This window comes from Rhinolophus sinicus, chromosome 6 (assembly GCF_057876585.1).
Source record: "Rhinolophus sinicus isolate RSI-liver-muscle chromosome 6, RSI-T2T, whole genome shotgun sequence".
NCBI lineage: Eukaryota > Metazoa > Chordata > Mammalia > Chiroptera > Rhinolophidae > Rhinolophus > Rhinolophus sinicus.
Genome location: NC_142506.1, coordinates 52,150,759 through 52,173,413, shown reverse-complemented (window position 1 = coordinate 52,173,413; position 22,655 = coordinate 52,150,759). Strand labels below are relative to the sequence as shown.

General features: G+C 33.9%; 1 protein-coding gene across 10 annotated transcripts in view; it reads left to right on the top strand.

Moving 5' to 3' along the window:
* CEP170 (centrosomal protein 170) overlaps window positions 1-22,655 on the top strand; it is a 109,107-nt gene that overhangs the window by 30,888 nt on the left and 55,564 nt on the right. For 8 of the 10 annotated variants that reach the window (XM_074316830.2, XM_074316828.2, XM_074316827.2 and 5 more), the window contains exons 3-7: window positions 1,634-1,723; window positions 8,504-8,585; window positions 15,706-15,761; window positions 15,858-16,020; window positions 17,159-17,293. In XM_074316830.2, the coding sequence (XP_074172931.2) occupies window positions 1,634-1,723; window positions 8,504-8,585; window positions 15,706-15,761; window positions 15,858-16,020; window positions 17,159-17,293 (526 nt within the window). Of the gene's footprint in view, window positions 1-1,633; window positions 1,724-4,793; window positions 4,955-8,503; window positions 8,586-15,702; window positions 15,762-15,857; window positions 16,021-17,158; window positions 17,294-22,655 lie in introns of those variants that run through there. The other 2 variants (XM_019746814.3, XM_074316829.2) reach the window with 2 other exon arrangements.

Sequence of the window (22,655 nt, the reverse complement as noted above, 5' to 3'; positions counted from 1 at the left end):
CTGTAAGTGCCCCTTTTGCTGTCTCCTGTTGTCTTTGAGTTTCCCTAGAGACTCCTTCTTAAATTGTCTTGAGCTTTGTTTTTTTCCCATTGTAATCCCTTATTATTATATATATTTGTAAGTCTCTGTTGATGCGATGGTAAGGTTTGTGGAGAGGGGAAGCATTCTATAATTCTATGAATTTTTGTTTGTTTGTTTTTTCTTTCTGTCCTCATTCTTGGGTAAGACAGGGAGGCTGAAGTTGGGTATTTCCATTCTCCCAGGTCAGTTAGACTCTGGTAAAACCTATGTTGGTTGAGCTCTGGTAAAATAGTTTTCCTTGAGGGAAGGCCATTGGTGACGAGAACAGAATCTTCCGGCTATATTTCATTAAGGTTACTTTTCCCCTCACCCTTCCTGAAGCAGAAGACTTTTCTCCTATCTTCCCTCTGAGATTTTTGTGAGCCTTCTGGAGATAAAGCTCATGAAAATGCAATGTCCTCTCAAGGCGGTGCCCTGAGTGTTTTTATCTCTTAAGCTAGTTCACATGCAAATCTCCAGCAGTTAGTTACCTTTAAGTTTTTCTACCACTTGCTGCCTGCAGCAGTGGTTTCTGCTCCTAGTACTCTGTCATTCTCTGTATTCACCTGTCTCTCCAGTTTTCAGGTTGGCAATTGGCCTTATGACCTCAGTTCTTGGATGAAAATAAAATGAGTTTTTGATTGTCAGTTTGGTTACCTTTTTTGTTGTTTTGAGGATGAGAGCGATGACTTCCAAACTCTCTATGCTGAACTGGAAACTGGAAGTCACGTGTCTTCTCCATTTTGGATACTTCTTGCTTTTTAGTGTACCAAGATTCATGTGGTAACCCTGTAATAAACTGTTAACTGAGTTCAGATTCAGTGGTTCTCAGACTATTTCTTCCTGTGACTATAGATGTATATGCTTCCTTTCAGTAAAACTTTCCACAGGCTTAGAGTTTATCTTTCAGGTACTTCCACCTGCAAACAGTTCACTAAGCTCTGGAGAGAGGGAGCTGAGGGTGAGAACTTTAAAGAGAATTAAGAGCAATTTTCAAAAAACAGTTTGCCATTTGAATTCTTTTTGACTTTCGCTGTTTTTCCCTGTCAGAGCTCTTTCATGAATTTCAGTTTTACAATCTATGTGAAGATAATTTTATTCAGGAAGATGGCATGTTGTATCCCTTTTCTCTTACCTTTGGAGTACTTAATTTATGTTGTAGTTTTAGGTATTAAAGAAGAAAATCCTGTAGGGTAATTTTTTTTTTTTTTTTTTTTTTTACAATACGATGCATAAAACATAAAATTCATGATTACCATATAACAGTTTGAAATTTAAAAAAATTACTCGTATAGTCAACAAAGTCAGCTGATTTAAATTCTCTCAAAAGTAGGATGTGTGAATTTGGTAGAAAAGAATGTCTTAAAATCATGGCTGCATTCCTCATTGGGGAGTGCCAAATTTGCGTTATATAGTAACACAGTTTAAATGTCATTTAATCCACTTTTACTTTGATATTTTCCTATATTTGTCTACTATCCTATTAATACAAAGTATCTAGCCCAAAATTTGTGTGTGTGTTATTTATTCCCATATATTCTCCTATTTATTAACTTTAAAAATTTTCTTTCAGTCTCGTAGTGTGGATAAGCAACATGCTGTAATCAATTATGATGCCTCTACGGATGAACATTTGGTCAAAGATTTGGGCAGCCTAAATGGGGTAAGTAAAGAGCTTATTTTTTGTTTTATTTGAATATGAATTTAATGTTGTAAGAAGACAAATGAGATTACATTTTCTGTTTGTATTGTATTTCCTTTTCTTAAGTTTACATTTTACTTTTAAATATTTGCTAGGTACATAGCACTTTGGGGACCATGCAATAGAATGTGAAACTAGTCCATGTTCTCATGAAACTGTATAGGTAGTAAATACTTACAAGAATTCAGGAGGTTCTTGATTATTATCTGTTATGTTTAAAAAGACTTCTTTATGGAGATTAGATGAAAGCTTTATCTCTCTTAATGGCTTGAAATTTATGTGTGGGAAAACAGCCGTAAGGCATAGCAGTAAGAATGCAAAAAAACAGCACTCGTGGGAGACAGAGAATCGTGGGTTAACTTTAGAAAATAAAGGTGGAAATATGGTTTGGTACCAGATGATGGAGGACCTCTAGAACCTTCTATACTAGAGTAAAAAGAAGTGAAACACATCCATTTACCTTAACAAATATGGTTATGTGATCTAACCACCAGTGTTCATTACTGCTTCTTTGGATTCCTACTTTGAAGATATTTTTTGTGTTACTGTAGTAAATTTTTCCCTAATTCTTCCATTGATCTTTCGACATTGGAAAAGTGTAATTAGCCACATAATAAGAGAATACTGAAGTACTGAATAATTTGTCTTACTACTTTTCTTATGGCTCTGCTAGCATAAGCAAATACCGTATTGTTCATATCTGTGTTGTTGAATATCTTAAAATGATTTTAACAGAAACTAAATGTATTCCAACTGCTTTTAAGTGCTACTGCTTTTCAAAACATACATTAAACATGTGGAAAACATATGCAGAAATTTGGCAAATACAGTAAAACATTTTTTCTTGTTCTGAATTGGCCTGCTACTGAAGGACTTTGTATGTATTCGAGATACTTTTTTTGTAGGCATGTTTTCCTGTTGGTTTTATTCAAGCCTTTATTTGATTCTCAGGCACATAGAATTAAGTCTAAATTCTTCAGGTTTGACCTGAAATAGCTCACAATTGGCATCACCCACATTTCCAGATTCATGCTACATCACACTTTCCCTTGCCATGCTTCCAAAACAGTAGTTTCATACTATACTGTCTCCTCCAAAGAATTTGTTAGATTTTCTTCAGCCTAGTACTTCTCCAATCTGCCTTATAATTTATAAAATTTATGCTTATTTTTTAAAGTAAAACCAAAATTCTACTTTTTTCTGAAGGGAGCAAAGAAAAGGTATTTGGGGATATTAACTTGCTGATATTGTTAACAAGTTGAATGGATGAAAGTAGAAAGTGATAGGCAAACTAGGTGGAAACTGTTTTAACATGAGGCATATATAAACAAGCAGTTTTGATTTCCAGCTCCTATTTGCAAAATTGTTTCCTTCTTTCTCCACACCTACAACCGTTTGTTTTAATCTCTATTTTGGGTGCTTGATTATCAGCCTTGTATTAAATCTACTTTTGCATTATCTGTTGCTGTGATTCGTTATGCGCTCCTAACAGTTCATATGTCTTTTGCATTTATAAATATATCACAGCGCCTAGCTCAGGGCTCTGCACAGTGCATGAACCCAATAAATCTTTTTTGAATGGAATTAAATTAATTTTCTATATGAGGGACTTTACAGTGAAAACTTTTAATCTACTTCTGCATGTAAAATATGTTAACAATGTTACATCCTGTTTTTAAGCCTAGAAAGTTTCATCTTGACCACAGTGCTGTTCAAATGTGTCTTTGCATTCTTATCTTGGAAAATAATAAGTGAGAATTACATCACAGTGTACTTTTTAAGAGACTGATCAAATATAAAAATTAATTGGTGTTGGTTGTAAAAGAAATCAGGTGAAATATTAACTTCTAAGTTTCTGTAGGCTGACCTTTCTCATAATTTCATTATGTTAAATGATTTTATGAAATACAATAACTCAGAGAGCAAATCTGCATTTTGAACTTGAAATCAGGACCTGGATTTGAATATCAGTCTGTAATTTACCAGTGGTATAACCCGGGACAAATGAATTTCCCTGAACTTTGGTTTCCTCATATCTATTCCTATTAGTTCTCAAAGTTGTATGAAAATTTAATGAGTTGAAGTTTTGAGTTTGAAGACTCAATGCAAAATTTATTTACCTTGCTTTAGCTTTAAAATAGTGAAACAATAATTCCCACTTTGTAGTATTGTGAGGATTAAATGTGACAGTACATGTGGTGTGTGACTATTCCAGAACTTCAAAGCATTACACAAATGATAAATGTACTGTTACCCAAGTAACAGCCTAGAAAATATGCCAGGATTGACTTTGGTAGCCAAAGTCTATGAACTGCCAACTAGCATGCATTTTATTCCTAAGAGAATTTGTAGACTATTGTTCACAGCCTACTTACTCTTAATATTCATCAACTTGTAGAAATTTGCGCATCAGGTTAAAAGTAGTGATTTCAGAAGTAAGGGGACACATGTAGTGGTTATGAGCCCTGCTTAATTCGTACTAGTGATGTAACCTTAGACAGGTTGCTGCATTTTTCTGTTCCTCAATTTTTTAATAGAAATAGTAAAATGATAGTCCGCTCAGGTTGTGAAGCTATAAATAAATTAAGTTTAAACGCTTTTAATAATAACCACTCTTCAGTGTTATTGGTGTTATGGTAAGAAAAGCAGTTAAAACAAGGTTTGCACCCTGTAGCCTATTCAATAAATATACTGTGTGTGTGTGTGTATTTTAAAGCATTTACCAACTAGACTCAATTTATAAATAACTCTACTTGTGACTTCCACTCCTTCTCCCTTTCACTGTACCCTAAAATATAATCCCACGGGACCTAGATCTACACTTGATGTTATTGCTACCAGAAATGAGGTCGCTCTGCCTGGGTAAGCTGGAACTGGTTCTGGAGCTGATGTGGTAGTTGGGTAATTTCCGTACAAGCCCCTTGAGAAGCCTTATTTGCCTTCCGTTCTTCCTGCCTCCTCGCTCCCCCGGAGCATGTGCCCTCTGATAGCACCAGGCCCTCCGTGGTACCACCGCCATCCCTCCCAGCTCCGCTTTTTGTTACCAGGCTGCTCCTCAGCTCCCTGAGTTCCAACCCCAGCTCTGTCCTCCTTTCACACTGGAGTTCCTGCCAGCATCAGACCAGAGTGCGCTAGAGTGGGGAAGACATAAAGGAATGGTTCTGAAAGAAGAGGAGAGTTGTCGCTGGCAATGTGAGTGAAGTGGTTGTGCTCCTGGCCACGCCGCTCACATTTCCACGAGCATTAATATAATATGTGGTGGTTATATGATGTTATCCTATCAATTATACAATTTAGTTGTATGTGAATTAAATAGGTATTTATCTAGTTCGGTTATTTCTGTGAGGTTAGTGGTTTGCATGGAGGAGTGTGGGCAGCTGGCCTGGCTTGGACACCCAAGCTTCTGTGATGTGGCGAGAGCGTGAGATCTGTAGCTCAGAGGCCTGCATCTGAATCCCAGCAATTCCACTTCTCAACTCAGATCTTGATTGTTACTTCACTGTCTGTGTCTCATTGTCCTTATCTGTCCTGCCTACCAGATAGAGGTCTGATCAAATGACACTGACTTAAGAAAAAAAAAAATCTATTTTTCTGTCCATATTTAATGTATGAAAATGCTTTGTAATTGCTTTAATACAATGATTTTTGCATGTGTTGTTCTTTGAAATTTTCTCCTTTTATTACTTTGGACCTTCAGGAGACTACACATATTTTCCTCCAGATGTTTTCACTTGCAGTTTTGTGAGCTAAAACTTTGTGTCTAGCTTATATTTTCTAAGCCTTTTTAGACCTTAGGGAATATTTCTCTCATAAATGCCAGCATGTTAAAAGTATATGTTTCTTGATCTCTGAAAATACCTAGTGTATGTTAAACAAACAATAGAGGCTTAATAATTAGGAGAATTGAGCAGTTTTAAGCTTTAAAATGAATCTTATAGGTCATCTTCACCATTTTGAGTAAATATGGTGTTTTACATTGAGGTAGTTTTAAATAAAATTGGCTCATAACTGTGACATTCCTCTTGCATAGTATACATAATTATTTATCTTCTGCTACCAAACATCAGTGAATTAATATTTTCTTCTATTCTTCTCTTTTCTGTCATTTTCCTCAGCTTTTTTGTTTTGTAATTATACATAGAACATTTTGGTAAATTCAAGATGTAAGTTTTAAAACACTAAAATGTTTGCTTTGGAAATGAACCTGAAATTAGTGTTTAGAAGTGCTGAAGCCTTTGAATTTTCTTTTTATTAACATTTAGACCTTTCTATGAAGCGTGTTAAAAGCTTGTAATTTAGGATTACTCATAAATCATGCCAAGGTGTGATCTCGAATTTTAGCAGTATTCCTCTGTCTCCATATTATCTGTGCTGGAAATAAAAATCACAACTTCTAATTTTTTCTGTAGACTTAAAAACTATATAACCCTAATAACATAATCCCCTGATATATTTTACTGTACATCGTTCAGGATCCTTCTAAACTTCCTTACCATGGAGGGACCCTTCCCAAGTGTTTATCCATCTCAAATCTAGTAAAATAGAAGGTGAAAAAATGGAATTCAAAAGGAAAGAGTAAAGTAATTTTTAAAGTTTCAACTTATCAAAGAAAAACTTGTCGGGTATTTACATGGTGTCTGCATTCTGGGCAATTAAGTATAACATTGTTCTGTGTTCTATAAATCTAGCAAATTCTAGGTCTTTAACTTCCAGTATGCCAAGAATAACAGTCATTATCATTTACCATCTGTCTCCAATGGACCCTTTGTTCATTTACAAATAGTTTATACAACTAAGCATAAAAGGATAATGAAAAACAACTTGAAATTTTAGTTAAAATTAGTCATGACAAATTCAAATTTTTATTCCATATTTTTCTGACTTTGAAAGGTACATAAATACACAAAATATTTCATGTTCATTGAGCACCACTAACTAATCAGTTGCCATGCATTCACCTGGAACATTTATATCCATATATAAATATCAAATTCAGATTTCAAGTACATCTCTAGCTGGTATCTAGTTTATCATCATTTCTAGTTCTTCTTCCTCTTACATTGTCAAAATACATTATTTTAAAGACTTGGACAGCTTAAAATTTTTTTAAGAGATGGCCATCTTCTTCAAAAATTGCAGAACATTTCTTATTTTTAGGTTTATAAACAACAAATCAGTCCACTAATTTTATTTCTACATCACTTCTTTCCTTCTAGTTACCTTTGTATAGATACCTTCCTTGAGCATTTGTACACTTACGAACTAAATCAAATAAGTGTTGGAACACAAACATCAATAAAATGAAAGAATACTGTCAAAATTTCTTTTAAAATACATAATGGCTTAGGTTTTTGTTGAAAATAGCGCATGATTCTTCTTATTGAATGGCTAACTGGAAGAACAGTATATGTATTTTTTGTATTTTTTGTCATTAGGAACATTCTTCTGTCTTTTGTTAGAGAAAATTCTTACATTCGAGAAAATCCATTTAGGGTTATCTTCATCTGAAGACTCATGGTCTGATATTTTGCTGCTGTCTTTTTGTATTCATCTTATAATTGTGAAAGATCTTCGTGTCTGTTTTCACCTTGCTTTTATGGATGTTAAATGAAAAATTCTGAATTCTCAGTTGTGCTCTTTGGTAGGTGGCGGGGGGTAAAGGACAAAGATAGTATCTCCAGATGTCTTTTATGTTTTCTTGGAAAGATGGTGCAATATTTTGAGTAATGCTGTAAGAAAACTGGAGGTTGGTGCAATAAATGATTTATTTCATGATTGCATCATCCTGCTATGTCTCTGTTTTTCACAACAGTAGCCACTGCCCAATGTGGCTATTGAGCGCTTGAAATGTGAATGGTCTAAAAAAAGTACAAAAAAAGAATTTAAAATATCTTGTTAATTTTTATATTGACTATTTGTTAAAATAGTACTACTTTGGACATGTAGATTAAATTAAAAGTATAGTATTAAACTAATTTTACCGCTTTCTTTTTAGCTTTTTAATGTGCCTACTAGAAAACTTAATAGTATACGTGTGGCTTGCAGTATATTTCTGTTGGATAGTGATATTTTAGGTAATTCATTATTCTGTTTTATTTTGGTCATTTTTAGCATAGTTAGAAATAATTGATGAGTAATGATGAAATAATTACAGGATGATGAAATAGCAGAATGTTTCAAGATACAGGAAAAATAAGATCACTAAGATCCCATATGTATTTAAGATTCATAAACGGGTCCAAAGGACTCATATGGCAGTTGTAAAATAGAATGTGTTTTATTCATTTTCTTTAAAGTAAATTTTCTTTTTGTTATTTTGAAAAATTCGAAGAATAAAAGTAATGAAATACCAAGTCTCAGAAATAATTAGAATTGGCCAAAAAAGCTAAAACTGAGTTCAGTACACCCTGATGATCGAGAGTTAAGTATTTTACCCTTTACAGTTTGCCAGCTTCTGAGTAGGGGCTTTTCTTGACATCATTTTTAGGAGCCTAAATTTGTCTGGGCAGCATGGCGCACTTAGAGAACAGCGACCTGGTTCTTGGTGTGTTAGCAGTAATAATAATACAGGGCTGAGTATGAAATCCTTTATCCGCGTGTAAGATGCATGACACATGTTATGATACACGAACTGTATTACCCACCATGTGATATGTACTTCTCAGTATCAGTTTGGAGTGTTTGCTGATCTGAAATGTAGTAATTAATACTTTACATATAACCTCTTTTTTTTTCTTACAGACTTTTGTGAATGATGTAAGGATTCCAGAACAGACTTATATCACTTTGAAACTTGAAGATAAGCTGAGATTTGGATATGATATCCTTATATGATTTTGTACATTTATTAAATATTCAGAAAATCTTTACTCTGGTATAAATGAACATTTCTTGAGATATAAAAATTCACAATATAGGAATGTTAGAAGTCTCTGTGCCTTCCCATGCTAAAATACATGTTTAAAAATAATATACATATTTTTTGTTACTATATCTGTTCCTAAAAATAATCCTGGAAAAATTGATGGACACAACTATTTTTCCCTCCTTCTCTCTATATATAGTTTCAGCAGAGGTCTCCCTGCAGTGCTGCTGCATATGTAATTTGGGTATCAAAGAATGTACTGAGGAGAGGACAGAAGTGTTTAATATTAGCCCAGCCCAGGGATATTTTTGTTGTTGTTGGACGATAATGGCACAGATACCGCCCCAGAGGAATGTACGAATTTAACCCTGCCTCTCCTTCCTTCCCCACTTTTATTCCATTTTATTTATTCCATCTCTGCTGCCTATTTAATTCAAAATTTTTATCCACTTAGTGTGTATTTAAAAATAGGATTCTAAGACCTGAACAGGAACATGAGTGTGTTCTACTACCTAGGATAGGGTAAAGAATCACTAGAGAAGAGAAGGGATGTGGTTGATTGGAGAAGAATAAAAACGTTTCTATTCATACTAAGCAAAAACTTTGTAAAATGGACTTATTTAAATACAGGTATTCTACATTATGCAGGTATTAAAATATAGGTATTCTACATTATGCTGAATGTTTTCCTTCAGTTTTAATTTTTTTCCATTACTACATTTATCTGGACTTCAGTATTAAGGAATGTATTAAACATATTGGCTTCGATGGAGTTTTATCATTCTGCAGAGAAAATGTAGTCTCAGCAAGTAGAGTGGATATTTAAATGTATTAACACTTTAAAATTGTTCTCAGAGCATAACTAGTTTTTATTTTATGTTTAACTTAAACTTTATGAAAAAATAGTTTTGCACATCACTTTACCATTCCAGTTGTAGAGCCAAAGGAACATATGAAAAGTGAAACTGTTAAACATTAATACTTTTGAGTTATGTATTTTAAATCCTTTTTAAAATATGTACCATAAAATGCAGTGTTAAGGGCAAAGGGCTTGAAGCAGGAACGTGTTTGGCTTGTTTGAAGAACAACATGAAAAGTCAGTGTGGCTGAAACCAGTGAAGAGCAGGATAGACCAGAATGTAACTCCTTTGTTGTTAGCAAAAATCACTTATCTTTTAAAGGGATTTAAATGATAAGAAAAATGTTTTCTATTTTTATGTCCAGTGTACGCATATCTTAAACCAATGTAGCTACCTTTTCTCATGTTCTTCATTCCTTGTTATAGACTCATATTTTCATCTAGTATCATTTTCTTCTGCCTGAGGGCTTCCTTTAACATTTCTTTCAGTATAGTTCTGCTGGTGATGAATTCTTTCAGCTTTTTATCTGGAAAAGTATTTCATCTTAGTTATTGCAAGTTACTGCTTTCCGAATTCTAAACAAAAATTCTGGGTGACATTTCATTTCTTTCAGTACTTTAAAGATGTTACTCCCCTATTTTCACTTGCATCGTTTCCCTTAATCCCTGGTTTTGAGCAATTTGAGTATGATGTTCCTTGGTATAGTTTTCTTCGTATGTCTTGTGCTTGGGATTTGTTGGACTTCGTGGATCTATAAGTTTATAGTTTTAATCAAATTTAGAAAAATTTTCAGCCATTATTTCTGTTAACTATTTTTTTCTGTCCTATTCCCTTTTCCTTCAAGGACTTCAATTAAATGTTTATTAGGATACTTGAAGTCATCTCCCATCTTACTTATGTTCTGTTTAATTTCTTTTCTTAATTATGTGTTCTGTCTGTGTTTCAATTTGAATTGTTGTTACTGCTGTGTCTTCAAGTTTACCAGTTTTTTTTGGTGATGTCTAATCTGTATAGTTTTCATATATAGATGTGCAATTTGGATTTTGTTTTCGATATCTTCCACATTTCTACATAACTTTTTGAACATAAGAATGCAATTATAATTTAACTTTTGGCATCTTTGTTGACATCAATGTCAGTTCTGTATGAGTTTCAATGGATTGATTTTTACAAGCTTAGTAATTTTTGGTTGGATGGCAGATAATGTGAATTTTACTTTGATAGGTATTGTATGCATATTTTGTATTTAAATATTGTTGAACTTTGTTTTGAGACACAGGTTACTTGGAAATAGTTTTATCACTTTGGGTCTTGCTTTTAAGATTTGCTAGGCTTCTAAGATTAGTCTGGGGCTGATTATTCCGCACTACACAGGCAGGACCTTTCTCTGTACTCTACTATAGGGATCAGCAAACTCATTGGCTAATCTAGCCCTCAGCCTGTATTTGTAAATAAAGTTTTATTGGAACACAGTCACACCCACTCATTTACTTATTTCTATGGCTGCTTTTGCACTACCACAGGAGAGTTGAGAAGTTGCAACAGATATCATATGATCTACAAAAAACATCAAATATTTACTGTCTGGCCCCTTACAGAAAAAAAAAAAAAAAAAATGGCTGACCTCTGCATTGTCCAGTAACCGATGATTCATGAGGTTTACTGTTCCAGACCCTGTGTGAGCACTGGGCACTATTTTCATACTTTCAGATGGTTCTTGCCACTGCCCTAGGTAGTAGTTTTCTCATATTTGAGTATGATGTGCTCATCAGTACTCAGTTGCGTACTTGAGCAAGACCCTCTTAAAACGTCTGGAATTCCTTCCCTGGCAGCTTTCTTTTCTTCAGCACACAGTCCCATGAACTCTAGTCACCTTCTTCCAGAGTCTCGACCCAGTTTCCTCCAGGCAACCTTCCAGGCTCTGCCTGGATTACCTCTCCTAGTGTGACCTGGAAGCCCTCTTAAGGTAGTGAACTAGGGTAGTGACTGGACTTAACATTCCAGGAATCACTGTCTTTTGTTGCCTGATATTGCTTGTCTTGATAACTGTTATTTCATATATTTTGTCCATATTTTTGTTATTTTAAGATGTCTTGGCCCAAAGCTGAAGTCTGATAAGTGGAGTTTGGACATTTTAAATATACAAGTTGAATCCAGGGGAGGACAGAAATTTGGGGACTTTTATTTAAAACCTGAGAACAAATGGGATCACCAAGGGAGTGAATATAGATTGATAAGATGCAAAACTGGTACATTCCATCATTAAGAGGAGGGAGAGATGAGGGACTAGTATAAAAGACTAAGAAGGAACCACTAGTGAGCTGGGAGGAAGGAAAATCAGTTTGGTATGGTTTCTGTGCTTAGTTAAAAATGATTTATTAAACATCACTTAAGTACTTTAATTCTCCAGATCTCCCCCTCCTCACCATCCCAGTCATATGAGTTATTATAAAATATTATATGTAATTATTATATGTATTATATGTAATTACATATATAAAAATGGAATTCTCTTTTCCCAAGGTTGTCTGCTTCTGCCATAATGGCCCACAAAATAATTAGGTTAATCATATTAGAAACAAGGTAAAAATCGTTTTCATAGCTTCTAAGATCATGATTTATCTATACTCGGAATACTGTATGTAGCATTGTTTGTATGGGAGTCCAGATAATGGCTGCTAAAATGATGAAGGGGGGATAAACATTAAAAATTTCCTCTTCATTCAGAGAAGTTAAGGTTTTTTTCTGATTCATGTGGTTTATATCCACAAAAAAATCACACTTTTCCAATTTTCTTAAAAATATACGACATTTCTCAGAGCTTAAAAGAACTAAATTTAACAGATTGAAATGAGCCATTAGATAAAAAAATAAAGTCAGAGAAGAAAAGTTACAATCAGTTGTTGAAACACTACGTTCCTATAGAATAGGGTCTTCTATAACGTGGACAAGGTATTCATCTGCTAAAATATATTTTTTGGAATATACAGACAAAATTAATAGATTAAAACTTTGTGAAAGGTTTTCTACCATAACTTTTTAAAAACCTTTGGCACCTTCTGCCTTCTTAGTACAGCATGAACCTGTGTAGCATAATTGTATATTTCATTATCAAATGTAGTCAAATAAACGAAGATTCCCATACTCCTAAGGAAATTCAAAAAGAAAAGTTCTGGGCTAACTTTAAGGAGAATTATTAAAGATGACCTTCTTGTTTATCTATTTTTAAATCACACATAAAATATACATATTTAGAAAAAAACGCTTCCCGTTTTTTTCATTGTATAAAATAATTGCATTCAAATATTCTCATTTATCTGACATCAGTGTCTTCAACACTATGAGAATTACACTTTTTAGTGATATATACTAGTATTTCAGAGAATGTTATATTAATACCCATCTAAATCGTTTGAGGATACAGCACTTTCTGAAACCTTATAACACTGGAAATCTTGTCCCAAATAATAAAAGCTCATTATGTAATATTTAGGAAATTTTTTAAAATTTCCCCTATTCTGTGATTGGTATCTCCTCAGTGAAACAAATTAATGACTTAATTTTACAAATAATTTTTGAAAGATGTGCTCACAATGATATCTGAAAACGTATTTTAAAGCCAGAACCCTAGGAGTAACTAAAACTGTTTAAAATTTTGTTCTCTTTTTAACCTTAATTGTCATTAAGATAAAAGATGGTATCTTAGAACACATTTCTAGTATACAGATGTTTCCATGATCCCATGTTTAGGTAAACATTTCCTGAATAAATTGAGCATCGGGATGACTTAGAATAACAATCATAGTCTTACGTAAAGAAATGGGGACATAACCTATAAATATTATGATTTTTAATAAACAAGAATTTAAACTTTTTGTAATTTACTTTTTGGAATTTTTGTTACTAGTTTCAGGTATACAAAACAGCATAGTGATTAGATATTTATACCCCTCACAAAGTGACAACCCCAACAAGTCTACGACTCTTATGACACCATACATAGCTATTATTACAAAATACCATTGACTATATTCGCTATACTGTACATGCCATGACTATATTTTTTAGTTATAGTTGACATTCATTATAATTGACATTCCATATTATATTAGTTTCAGTTGTACAGCAAGTGTAGTGGTTAGGCATGTATATAATTTATGAAGTGATCACCCTGTAAGTTTGGTGTCCATCTGAAACTACATAGTTTTCACAATATTATGGACCGTATTTCCCATACTGTATTACACATCCCTGTGACTATTTTGTAACTACCAATTTGTACTTCCTAATGTCTTCACCTTTCTCACCCATCCCTCCCTTCTAGCAACTATCAGTTTGTTCTCAGTATCTACGAGTCTATTTCCGTTTTGTTTGTTCATTTATTCTATTCTTTAGATTCTACATATAAGTGGGATCATATGGTATCTATCTTTCTCACTCTGACTTATTTCACTTAGCATAATATCCTCTATAATTGACATATGACTATAGTTAACAACACTGTATTGTGTGTTTTTTATCTTACTGACATGTGTAATTGTGCCTTAGTTTGACATTTTATTTAATTAGCAAGTTAAAAACAGTCACTTAGGTTTGAACCACCAGGAAGATGGTAGGCAAGCTGGGGGTAAAAGCTGGAACTAGGACAACCATAGTCATACCCGAATGCTCAGGTAAATTCATGACCTAAACAAGAGGATTCTTGATTCTTCAGTCCCACACCCAGAAAACTTTTTTATAGGTAAAGTGTTTAAACCTAAGATGTATGGCCTGTCTCAAGTTTCCCCTGGAAATCATCACCAAGAAATCCTCACAGCAGGCTAAAATGTGTGTTTCCCACTGAAAAAAATAGAAATGGTTTTCATTTTTTTAAAGATGCCGTGTTTCCCATTGAAAATGTAAGAATGGTATAAATCTTCTCCAGCTGTTAACGAGTTTCTTGGGTTTCTTGGGGATAGACAAAATTACTAGACTTATTTTCCAGTGAATACATTTAGTTGTGAAGTATACACTTCTATATATACCAGCAAATATTTACCAGCATATGTATGTTAAAACAAGGAAAGTTTTAATATTTCACAACTGTAGGAAGCCATATGCAGTGACGGAAGCCGCGGACTACAGTCAGTTGACTAAGTTGTCGTCTTTGGGTTCTGTCCCTCCAGTCCAAAAGTTCTTTAACTGTGGAATAGGAAGCCAGGGTAATGGAATTGAAAAGGACAGTCCCCAAAGCTTTTCAAAGTTCTTTACAAATCTGAATTTTTATTATTTTAATGAGTAGAAATATAGGTTAAATACTTGTTAACAAGTGTACTGCTCCTTATGTGTTAGAAGTCTTTCCCCCCAGGTAGTCGTGGTAATTATAGCTTTCTAACCTTGAAGTCATGAGTGCTCTGAATTGGTAAAGAATGGAATTCAATACATGGTTATAAAAGTCCTTTCATTACAGGGTTAAGTAATGATGGGAAATGTGACCTCTACTGTTTAGTGAAAGATGTTTTTAATATACAGAGGCATTGTTCTTTTGGGCATAATAATGAAAGCATTCATTATATCTAGTACTTGGTTCTAATCCGTATAGAATCAGTTGTTTGACAATGTAATCTGACCCTGATTGCAATTTCTTAGGAAGAGGGGTGGTTGTGGTTGATGTAAGGACCCTAATTATAGCATTTCTTTTGCATTTTCAAAATGAACTTTATTTTTATCGATGCCTGTGGAATCTTGAGTCATTGAATTACTTCAGAATTAAAGGTTGGGTAATCACTGATGAGATACTTCCTTTTACATTTTGTGATTAGCTATCAATATAATTTGATCCAGGTGCTTTTTTTTTCCTTGCAATCATATTGTTACTGAGAACTGAAAATGTCTTTTTGTGCTGTGATTAATTATCCAGTTATTTACTTCTTGAAGGTCATAATTACCTAAATTTAGAATTACTTGTTAGATTTTAAGATTTTCTTTAGTATTTAAAAATGAACACTCACAGCCCATGACAATATTCATAACCAAGAAGTTCCCCGGAGCTAAGCTGGAAAAAAGAATGAAAATTTTATATTTTTGAGCATACTATTTAACATTTAACTCTTAGGGAAATAGAAGTTTGCTGTAATTACCTGTTTAAAAATATGACAATTTTTAAATTTGTCTTTGATTATTTTAAGCTTGATTATCAGAATTTAGAAAGCGTATTCTTCCTTAGCCCCGTTTACATACTAATCTTTTCACTGTAGTACGAGGAGAAATGAGGGTCCCTGAAGAAGCTCTAAAGGTAAAAAGTTGTTTCCTTATTTCTTTTGTAAACCTACCGTTTACTAGGGTTGATTTCACTCATGGATGTTTCACTTGGATTTTAAATGTTTTATAGCATGAGAAGTTTACCATTCAGCTTCAGTTGTCCCAGAAGTCTTCAGAACCAGAATTACCAAAATCTGCATGTGCCAAAAGCATAGATTCCAAGGTTGCAGAAACGGCAACAGAAGTACAGCACAAAGCTACAGAAGCACTAAAATCTGAGGAAAAAGCCATGGGTAAGTTACCCTCTTTGAAAATACCATGTTTATACTTGATTATGTAGAAATGTCATGCTTTGTTCTAAAAAACTCGGCCAGGTCCATACAAAAATAATAATGACATTTCACAGTGGGTTTTAAAGCAGCCAGTGCTTTCACTAGAAAGCATTACAAAACACATTATATGACATTGGTATGTAGGTGCGTTTAATATGTTTAAATATTTGAGGGTAGTAAATGTAAGTTACCGTACAATATTTTTATTATTTCATGTTTGTTTTTTCTTCTGAATTATAAAAACTGAAGTGAATTAACAAAGAAACATCCAATGATGCTACATTATCATAATTATCACTTATCATGTTCCAGGAACTGTAAGAAATGCTTTATATAAAAATCTCTTTCATACAAAAGCAATTTTTTAAATTTGATAAACATTACCAAATTTGTTCAGATGTAAATCTATTAGTCCTGTTAACAGTTAGTTTAAGTTTAGTTACTGTACAATACCCTACAGCTTTAAAAAAAAAAGCTTTTTAAGGATCACTTATACCAAAATTTACTTTAGTTTTACTTTTTATATTTATACTTAATGAGTCATTTCTATAAACCAAAGACTGATAAAAAGCTATTGGGCTATAGCAGTTTGCATACCATGTTTCCCTGAAAATAAGACCTAGCTGGACAATCAGCTCTAATGCGTCTTGTGGAGCAAAAATTAATGTAAGACCCAGTCTTATTTTACTATCATTAATATAATATAATATAATATAATATAATATAATATAATATAATATAATATAATATATAATATAATATATAATATAATATGTTACCGGCTATAATATAATATAATAACGGGTCTTATATTAATTTTTGCTCCAAAAGATGCATTAGAGCTGATTGTCTGGCTAGGTCTTATTTTTGGGGAAACGTGGTACTAGCCAGTGCAAAGTTTCATTTATTCAATCATGTCCAACATTGAATAAGGTCTTACACAAATACTAAGTTGTTCAACTTACAGTACTGTTCAGCTATCTAGACTATACTTTGCTTTTCATTAAGTAAATCAACCAGGTAATTTTAGCATTCTGCAAAAGCATATTCTTTTTTCTGTTTCATATGCTTTAGACAGATTTTTCCCACCTCTTTCCAGATACTTCTGCTATGCCCCGTGGTACGCCATTGTATGGACAGCCGTCATGGTGGGGGGATGGTGAACTGGATGAACAAAGAGCTTTCAAGTCAAATGGCAAATCGGAAGAAAAAAGTCACGAAACTGGAACATCAGGTAAAAAAATCTTAGACTGTGGATTTGGGTATATTTGGGGAAGAATTTATTATCTAAGTAAAAAAAAAAAATCTGTGTACCCTGAAAAGAGATCTATTACTCTTTAATTTGATATAAAATATTTGATTAATATTTTAATGATATTGCCATTTTAATTTGAATTTATTCTGAATAATTCTCACATAAATTATTTATTCCAATATCTTTGGAAATCACTTTTGTTTAAAATGTTTTTTTCCAGCTGATTTATAAGATTGTTAAAACTTGGGAAAATATTAATAATAGGACATTTTAAAATAATTATTAAAATGTTTCAATTAGACCAAAATAGTAGGTGCAAACTAATTTTGTGTTTTCATTAGATTGACAAGTATATCGTCATATTTTTAAATGAATGATTTATATTATGTTTAGAAACATGATATGAAATTAAAACTTCTTTAAAACTTCAGTGCGTCCAATTTATGGGGATATGGTAGCAATCAGGTTAGCCAACCAAGTTCAGCAGCCAGAAAGAATGAATAGTTCCGGGTCACATTCTAGGATTAAAAATAGTAGGTACAAACTAATTTTGTGTGTTTTCATTGGATTGACAAGCATATAGTCATATTTTTAAATGAATGATTTATATTATGTTTAGAAGCATGATATGAAATTAAAACTTCTTTAAAACCTCAGTGTGTCCAGTTTGTAGGGATCTGGTAGCAATGAGATTAGCTGAGTTCAGCCGCCAGAAAGAAAAAATAATTCCAGGTCACGTTCTTCGATTAATAGTCGAGGAACATATTCTTGTTTCTGGGAGGGTATAGTAGTGAGCTAAGTGTCCAGAAGTCAGAAAATCAGGGTTTCCAGGAAATAGATGGAGGTATAAACTCGTCTGTTACGTGAGAACTTGGCAAAGACATCAGTGCCGAAGATGGAGCAGCCGGTTTCTGTGATAACAGCACATAAGGATCCAGAACTGAAGGAATTAAATACAGGCACCCAGGGAGCTGGATGGAAAACCAAGTCTGACTCTGAGTCAGACTTCTCAATTTTCTACCTTTGATCCTAGATCTACAAGATAAAGACAACATTGTTCTTAGCTGGAGAATTAAGAACACTGGTTCTTTAAACATGCTCTAATTTTACCAGGATACATATCTCAGAAAGTTGGCTTTATCAACTTGATTTTCCAGTGCCCCAAATGGAAATTGTCAACTTTGCAAATAAATTCCCATCACAGCTTCCTTGTTTTTAAGATGAGCACTGTTTTCTTCATGTCCCAGCTCAGGAACTTAGTGTTAGTGAGCATATCCTCAGATGCAAATAAGAGAAATGCTTCCTGAGACAAAACAGGAAGGACATTTCCTGGCTTAAATCTCTGAACCTCTTCAGGACGGGTTAATGCAGTTTTCAGCAGTGGCATCAGCTAGCTAGTCTCTGTCTCTCAGCCCTTCTATCCACAGTGGCTATATGCTGGGGAGTTTCCCCTCAGACTCACACACTGCCTGCCAGCAGCAGTCCGGGATGTACTACTTTGATCACAGCAGGCAGAAAATAACAAAGGTGGCTCCTAGAAGACCCCTCACAATGGGAAGAACTTCCCGCAAAGTTTCAACACATCTCTTTCCTCATTGGCCTCTCACAGATTCAGGAGTAGGTCAGCTGCTTATCACTGAACCAAATCCCTTAGCAAGGATTATGAGATTATCCTTAAACCAGCCTTGCCCACCCTGAAGCTGAGTGTGGGGTTAATTTTCCCCTAAGGCTCGTGAGCTGTGTCAGGAAACAGTGGGTACCTGGGAATGTTGGAGTTCCTTTAGGAGAGAGGAACAAGCAATGGATATTGGAAGGCAATCAAGGATGTCTACTTTATTTGAAGTCTGTATCTTACCTTCCCCTCATCTGTCTAATACGTTACTACTTCTGTTGCCTTTTTTTTCCATTGAGTCATAATTGACCTTCCTACCTCCAGTTTCAACCCTCCTGCAGTTCATTTTGCACAATAAATGTAAGCTGTTTATTCTTTCTTTCACGAAACTACAATAGCTGTCTTTTTCTTGCCAAATAGATTTTGTGTCAAAGTTCTCTCTAATTTTGTCCCACTTTCCTTAGAGAACCTTGTCATACTGCCGGTTGTTTTTGGTGCTCTCTCCCAATGCATTCCCACATAAATTATACTAATTCCTGCCTGCTTTTCTCCCACAGACAAATTTACACATACATCAGATGATAAAAAAATTCTAAATGATGTATCTGCATATATGTATTCTAATACGTAACACTCTTGATTCAGTATTTGGTGTATATGCCTTCTCATCTAAACCTAAGTTCCTTATTTCAACAATCAAATATTATCACTGTGCAATAGAGCTACCTAGGAGAGAGAGAGCGAGAGCGAGAGAGAGAGAGAGAGAGAGAGAGAGAAAGAGAGAGAGAGAGAGAAAAAGAGAGAAAGAATGTACTAATTATTAGGTGGTTAAGAGAAAACACAGCAGAATGTAACAGCAGTATTGCCAAATTCTGAAAATAATTGTGATAGTGATTTTATCTGGTCACTAAAAATCAATTCCTCTCTTCTCACACACAAAACAACTTTTGAAATCTAAAGTACATAACTTCTAGAATACAATGAAGTATATGTGTAATTTCTGTACTGGGGACAGAACCATGATAGATTCATAATAGCTAATACTTCAGTGGTGCTTACTTTATCCAGACACTTTCTAAGTATCCTGCATATGTTTAATCACTTAATTCTCAGGTGGTTGTTATTTTCCTCATTTTATAGATAAGGAAACTGAGGAGCAGTGATGTGAATTTACTTACCATGGTCACTCAGCTAGCACATAGTGTAGCTAGGATTTGAATTCAGGCAGCTTGACTCTTTAACCATAATCAGTTAACATTTCAGCAACCATTTCACACACACAATCACTACAAAAAGATATACTTTGTAGAGTACAAAGGTTTAAAGAAACACTCTAAAAACAAATTGGCATGAAAAATTAATCCCTCATAACTCAGCATAATAAAATAAATCTCAAACTGTGAAGCATTCAGCAGCAATCTTATCTATGTGAATGAAACTAAATTCTTAAATGATTATCAGCTTATATGGCCTGTCTTGCTGAGTGTCATGCCTGGGAGATGACAAAACGTACCTCATAATCTTGGGATTGTTTTTGAGTAAGAAGGAGTTAAGTGATTTATATCTTGCATTTAATCGCTTAAAGCATATTGTCAGATCCAGCTGATTAAGAGACTTACGAGAGTCTCATTTGCTTTCTTATATTAGTATACTGTTGTTTCAGATTTATTGTTTGTAGTTTTATTTTTTTGTTGTTTTTTAAGTTTTCTTATTTATCAATTATAGTTGACATACAATATTATATTAGTTTCAGGTGTTCAACATAGTGATTAGACATTCATATAACTTATGAACTAACTGATCACCCCAATAAATCTAGTACCTATCTGACATCATACAAAGTTATTATTGTATTATTGACTGTATTCCTTATGCTATACTTTATATCCCCATTACTGTTTTGCAACTACCAATTTGTAATTCTGAATCCCTGTACTGTTCATTCACCCCCAGCCACCCTACCATCTGGCAACACTCAAAATGTTCTCTGTATTTATGAGTTTGTTTGTTTTGTTTGTTTATTTTGTTCTTTAGATTCCACATATAAGCAAAATCATGCAGTATTTGTCTTTCTCTGTCTGACTTACTCCACTCAGCACAATAACCTCTAGATCCATCCATGTTGTTGCAGATGGCAAGATTTCATTACTTTTTTTATTTTATGGCTGAGTAATAACTACATTGTATATAAGTACCATCTCTTTTTTATCCATTGATCCATTAATGGACACCAGGTGATCTCCATTATCTTGGCCATTGTAAACAATGCTGCCATGAACATATGGGTGCACGTGTCCCTTCAAAGAAATGTTTTGGGTTTCCTCGGATAAGTACCCAGAAGTGGGATTCCTGAGTCCTTTGCTTATATTGCCATTGTTTTAGAGTATTTTGTGTGGTGTAAATATTGCTACTTTTTGTTTATTTGCTTCCATTTTCATGAACTATTTCTTCCATCCCCGTACTTTGTTTGTGTCTTTTGATTTGAGGTGAGTCTGTTGTAGGCAGCATATATAAGGGTCTTGTTTTCTTTTCCATTCAGCCCTCCTGTGTCTTTTGATTGGAGCATTTAATCCATTTACAATGAAAGTAATTGTGGGTAGAGATGTAATTATTGCCATTTTATTATTCATATATTTTATCTTTTTTGCTTCTTTAAAGAAGTCCCTTTAACATTTCTTGTAGTACTGTTTTGGTGGTAATGAACTCCTTTAGCTTTTTCTTGTCTGGGAAGCTCTTTCCCTGTCTCTCAATTCTAAATGATAGCCTTGCTGGGTAGAGGAATCTTGGTTGTAGGTCCTTGCTTTTCATCACTTTGAATATTTCCTGCCAATCCATTCTTGCCTACAAAGTTTTGGTTGAGAAATCAGCTGACAGTCTTATGGGAGCTCTCTTGTAGGTAACTAACTGCTTTTTACTTGCTGGTTTATTTTGTTTTTACTTTTAAGATTCTCTCTTTGTCTTTATTCTTTGCCATTTAAATTATGATGTGTCTTATTGTGGGCCTCTGTAGGGTTCATCTTGTTTGGGACTCTGCACTTCCTGGGCTTGTATGACTCTTTCCTTTGCCAGGTTAGGGAAGTTTTTCATCATTATTTCTTCAAATAACATTTCAATTCCTTGACTCACTCTTCTTCTGATACCCCTATAATGCAAATGTTGGTGTGCTTCATGTCCCAGAGGCCCCTTAAACTAGTCTCCTTTTTTTGGAATCTTTTTTCTTCTTGTTGTTCTGATTGGATGTTTTCTGCTACTTTATGTTCCAAATTGCTGATTTGATCCTCTGCTTCATCTGATCTGCTGTTGATTACATTTATTGTATTTCTCACTTCAGATATTGTATTCTTTATTTCTGACTGTTTCTTTTTTATGTTTTCTACCTCCATTTTTATGTTTCCTATCTTTTTGTTGAAGTTCTCATGGAGATTATTTATTGAGCATCCTTATAACTAGTGTCTTGAACTCTGCATGTGTCCCCATTTTGTTTAGTTCTCTTTTTGGAGCTTTGTTCTGGCTTTCATCGGAACATGTTTATTTCTCTCCTCATTTTGGCTGCCTTTTTGTGTTTGTTTCTCACTAAATGTTCACAACAATCTTATGGATAGATATAACTATTTCTCCATTTTACTATGAAGAAAATGAGATTTAAAGACTAATAGAGAGGATTTATCTGATTTCAAATCTTATCCCTGCTTTCCACTAAATCAGGTTGCCTGGTTATAACCATCTGGC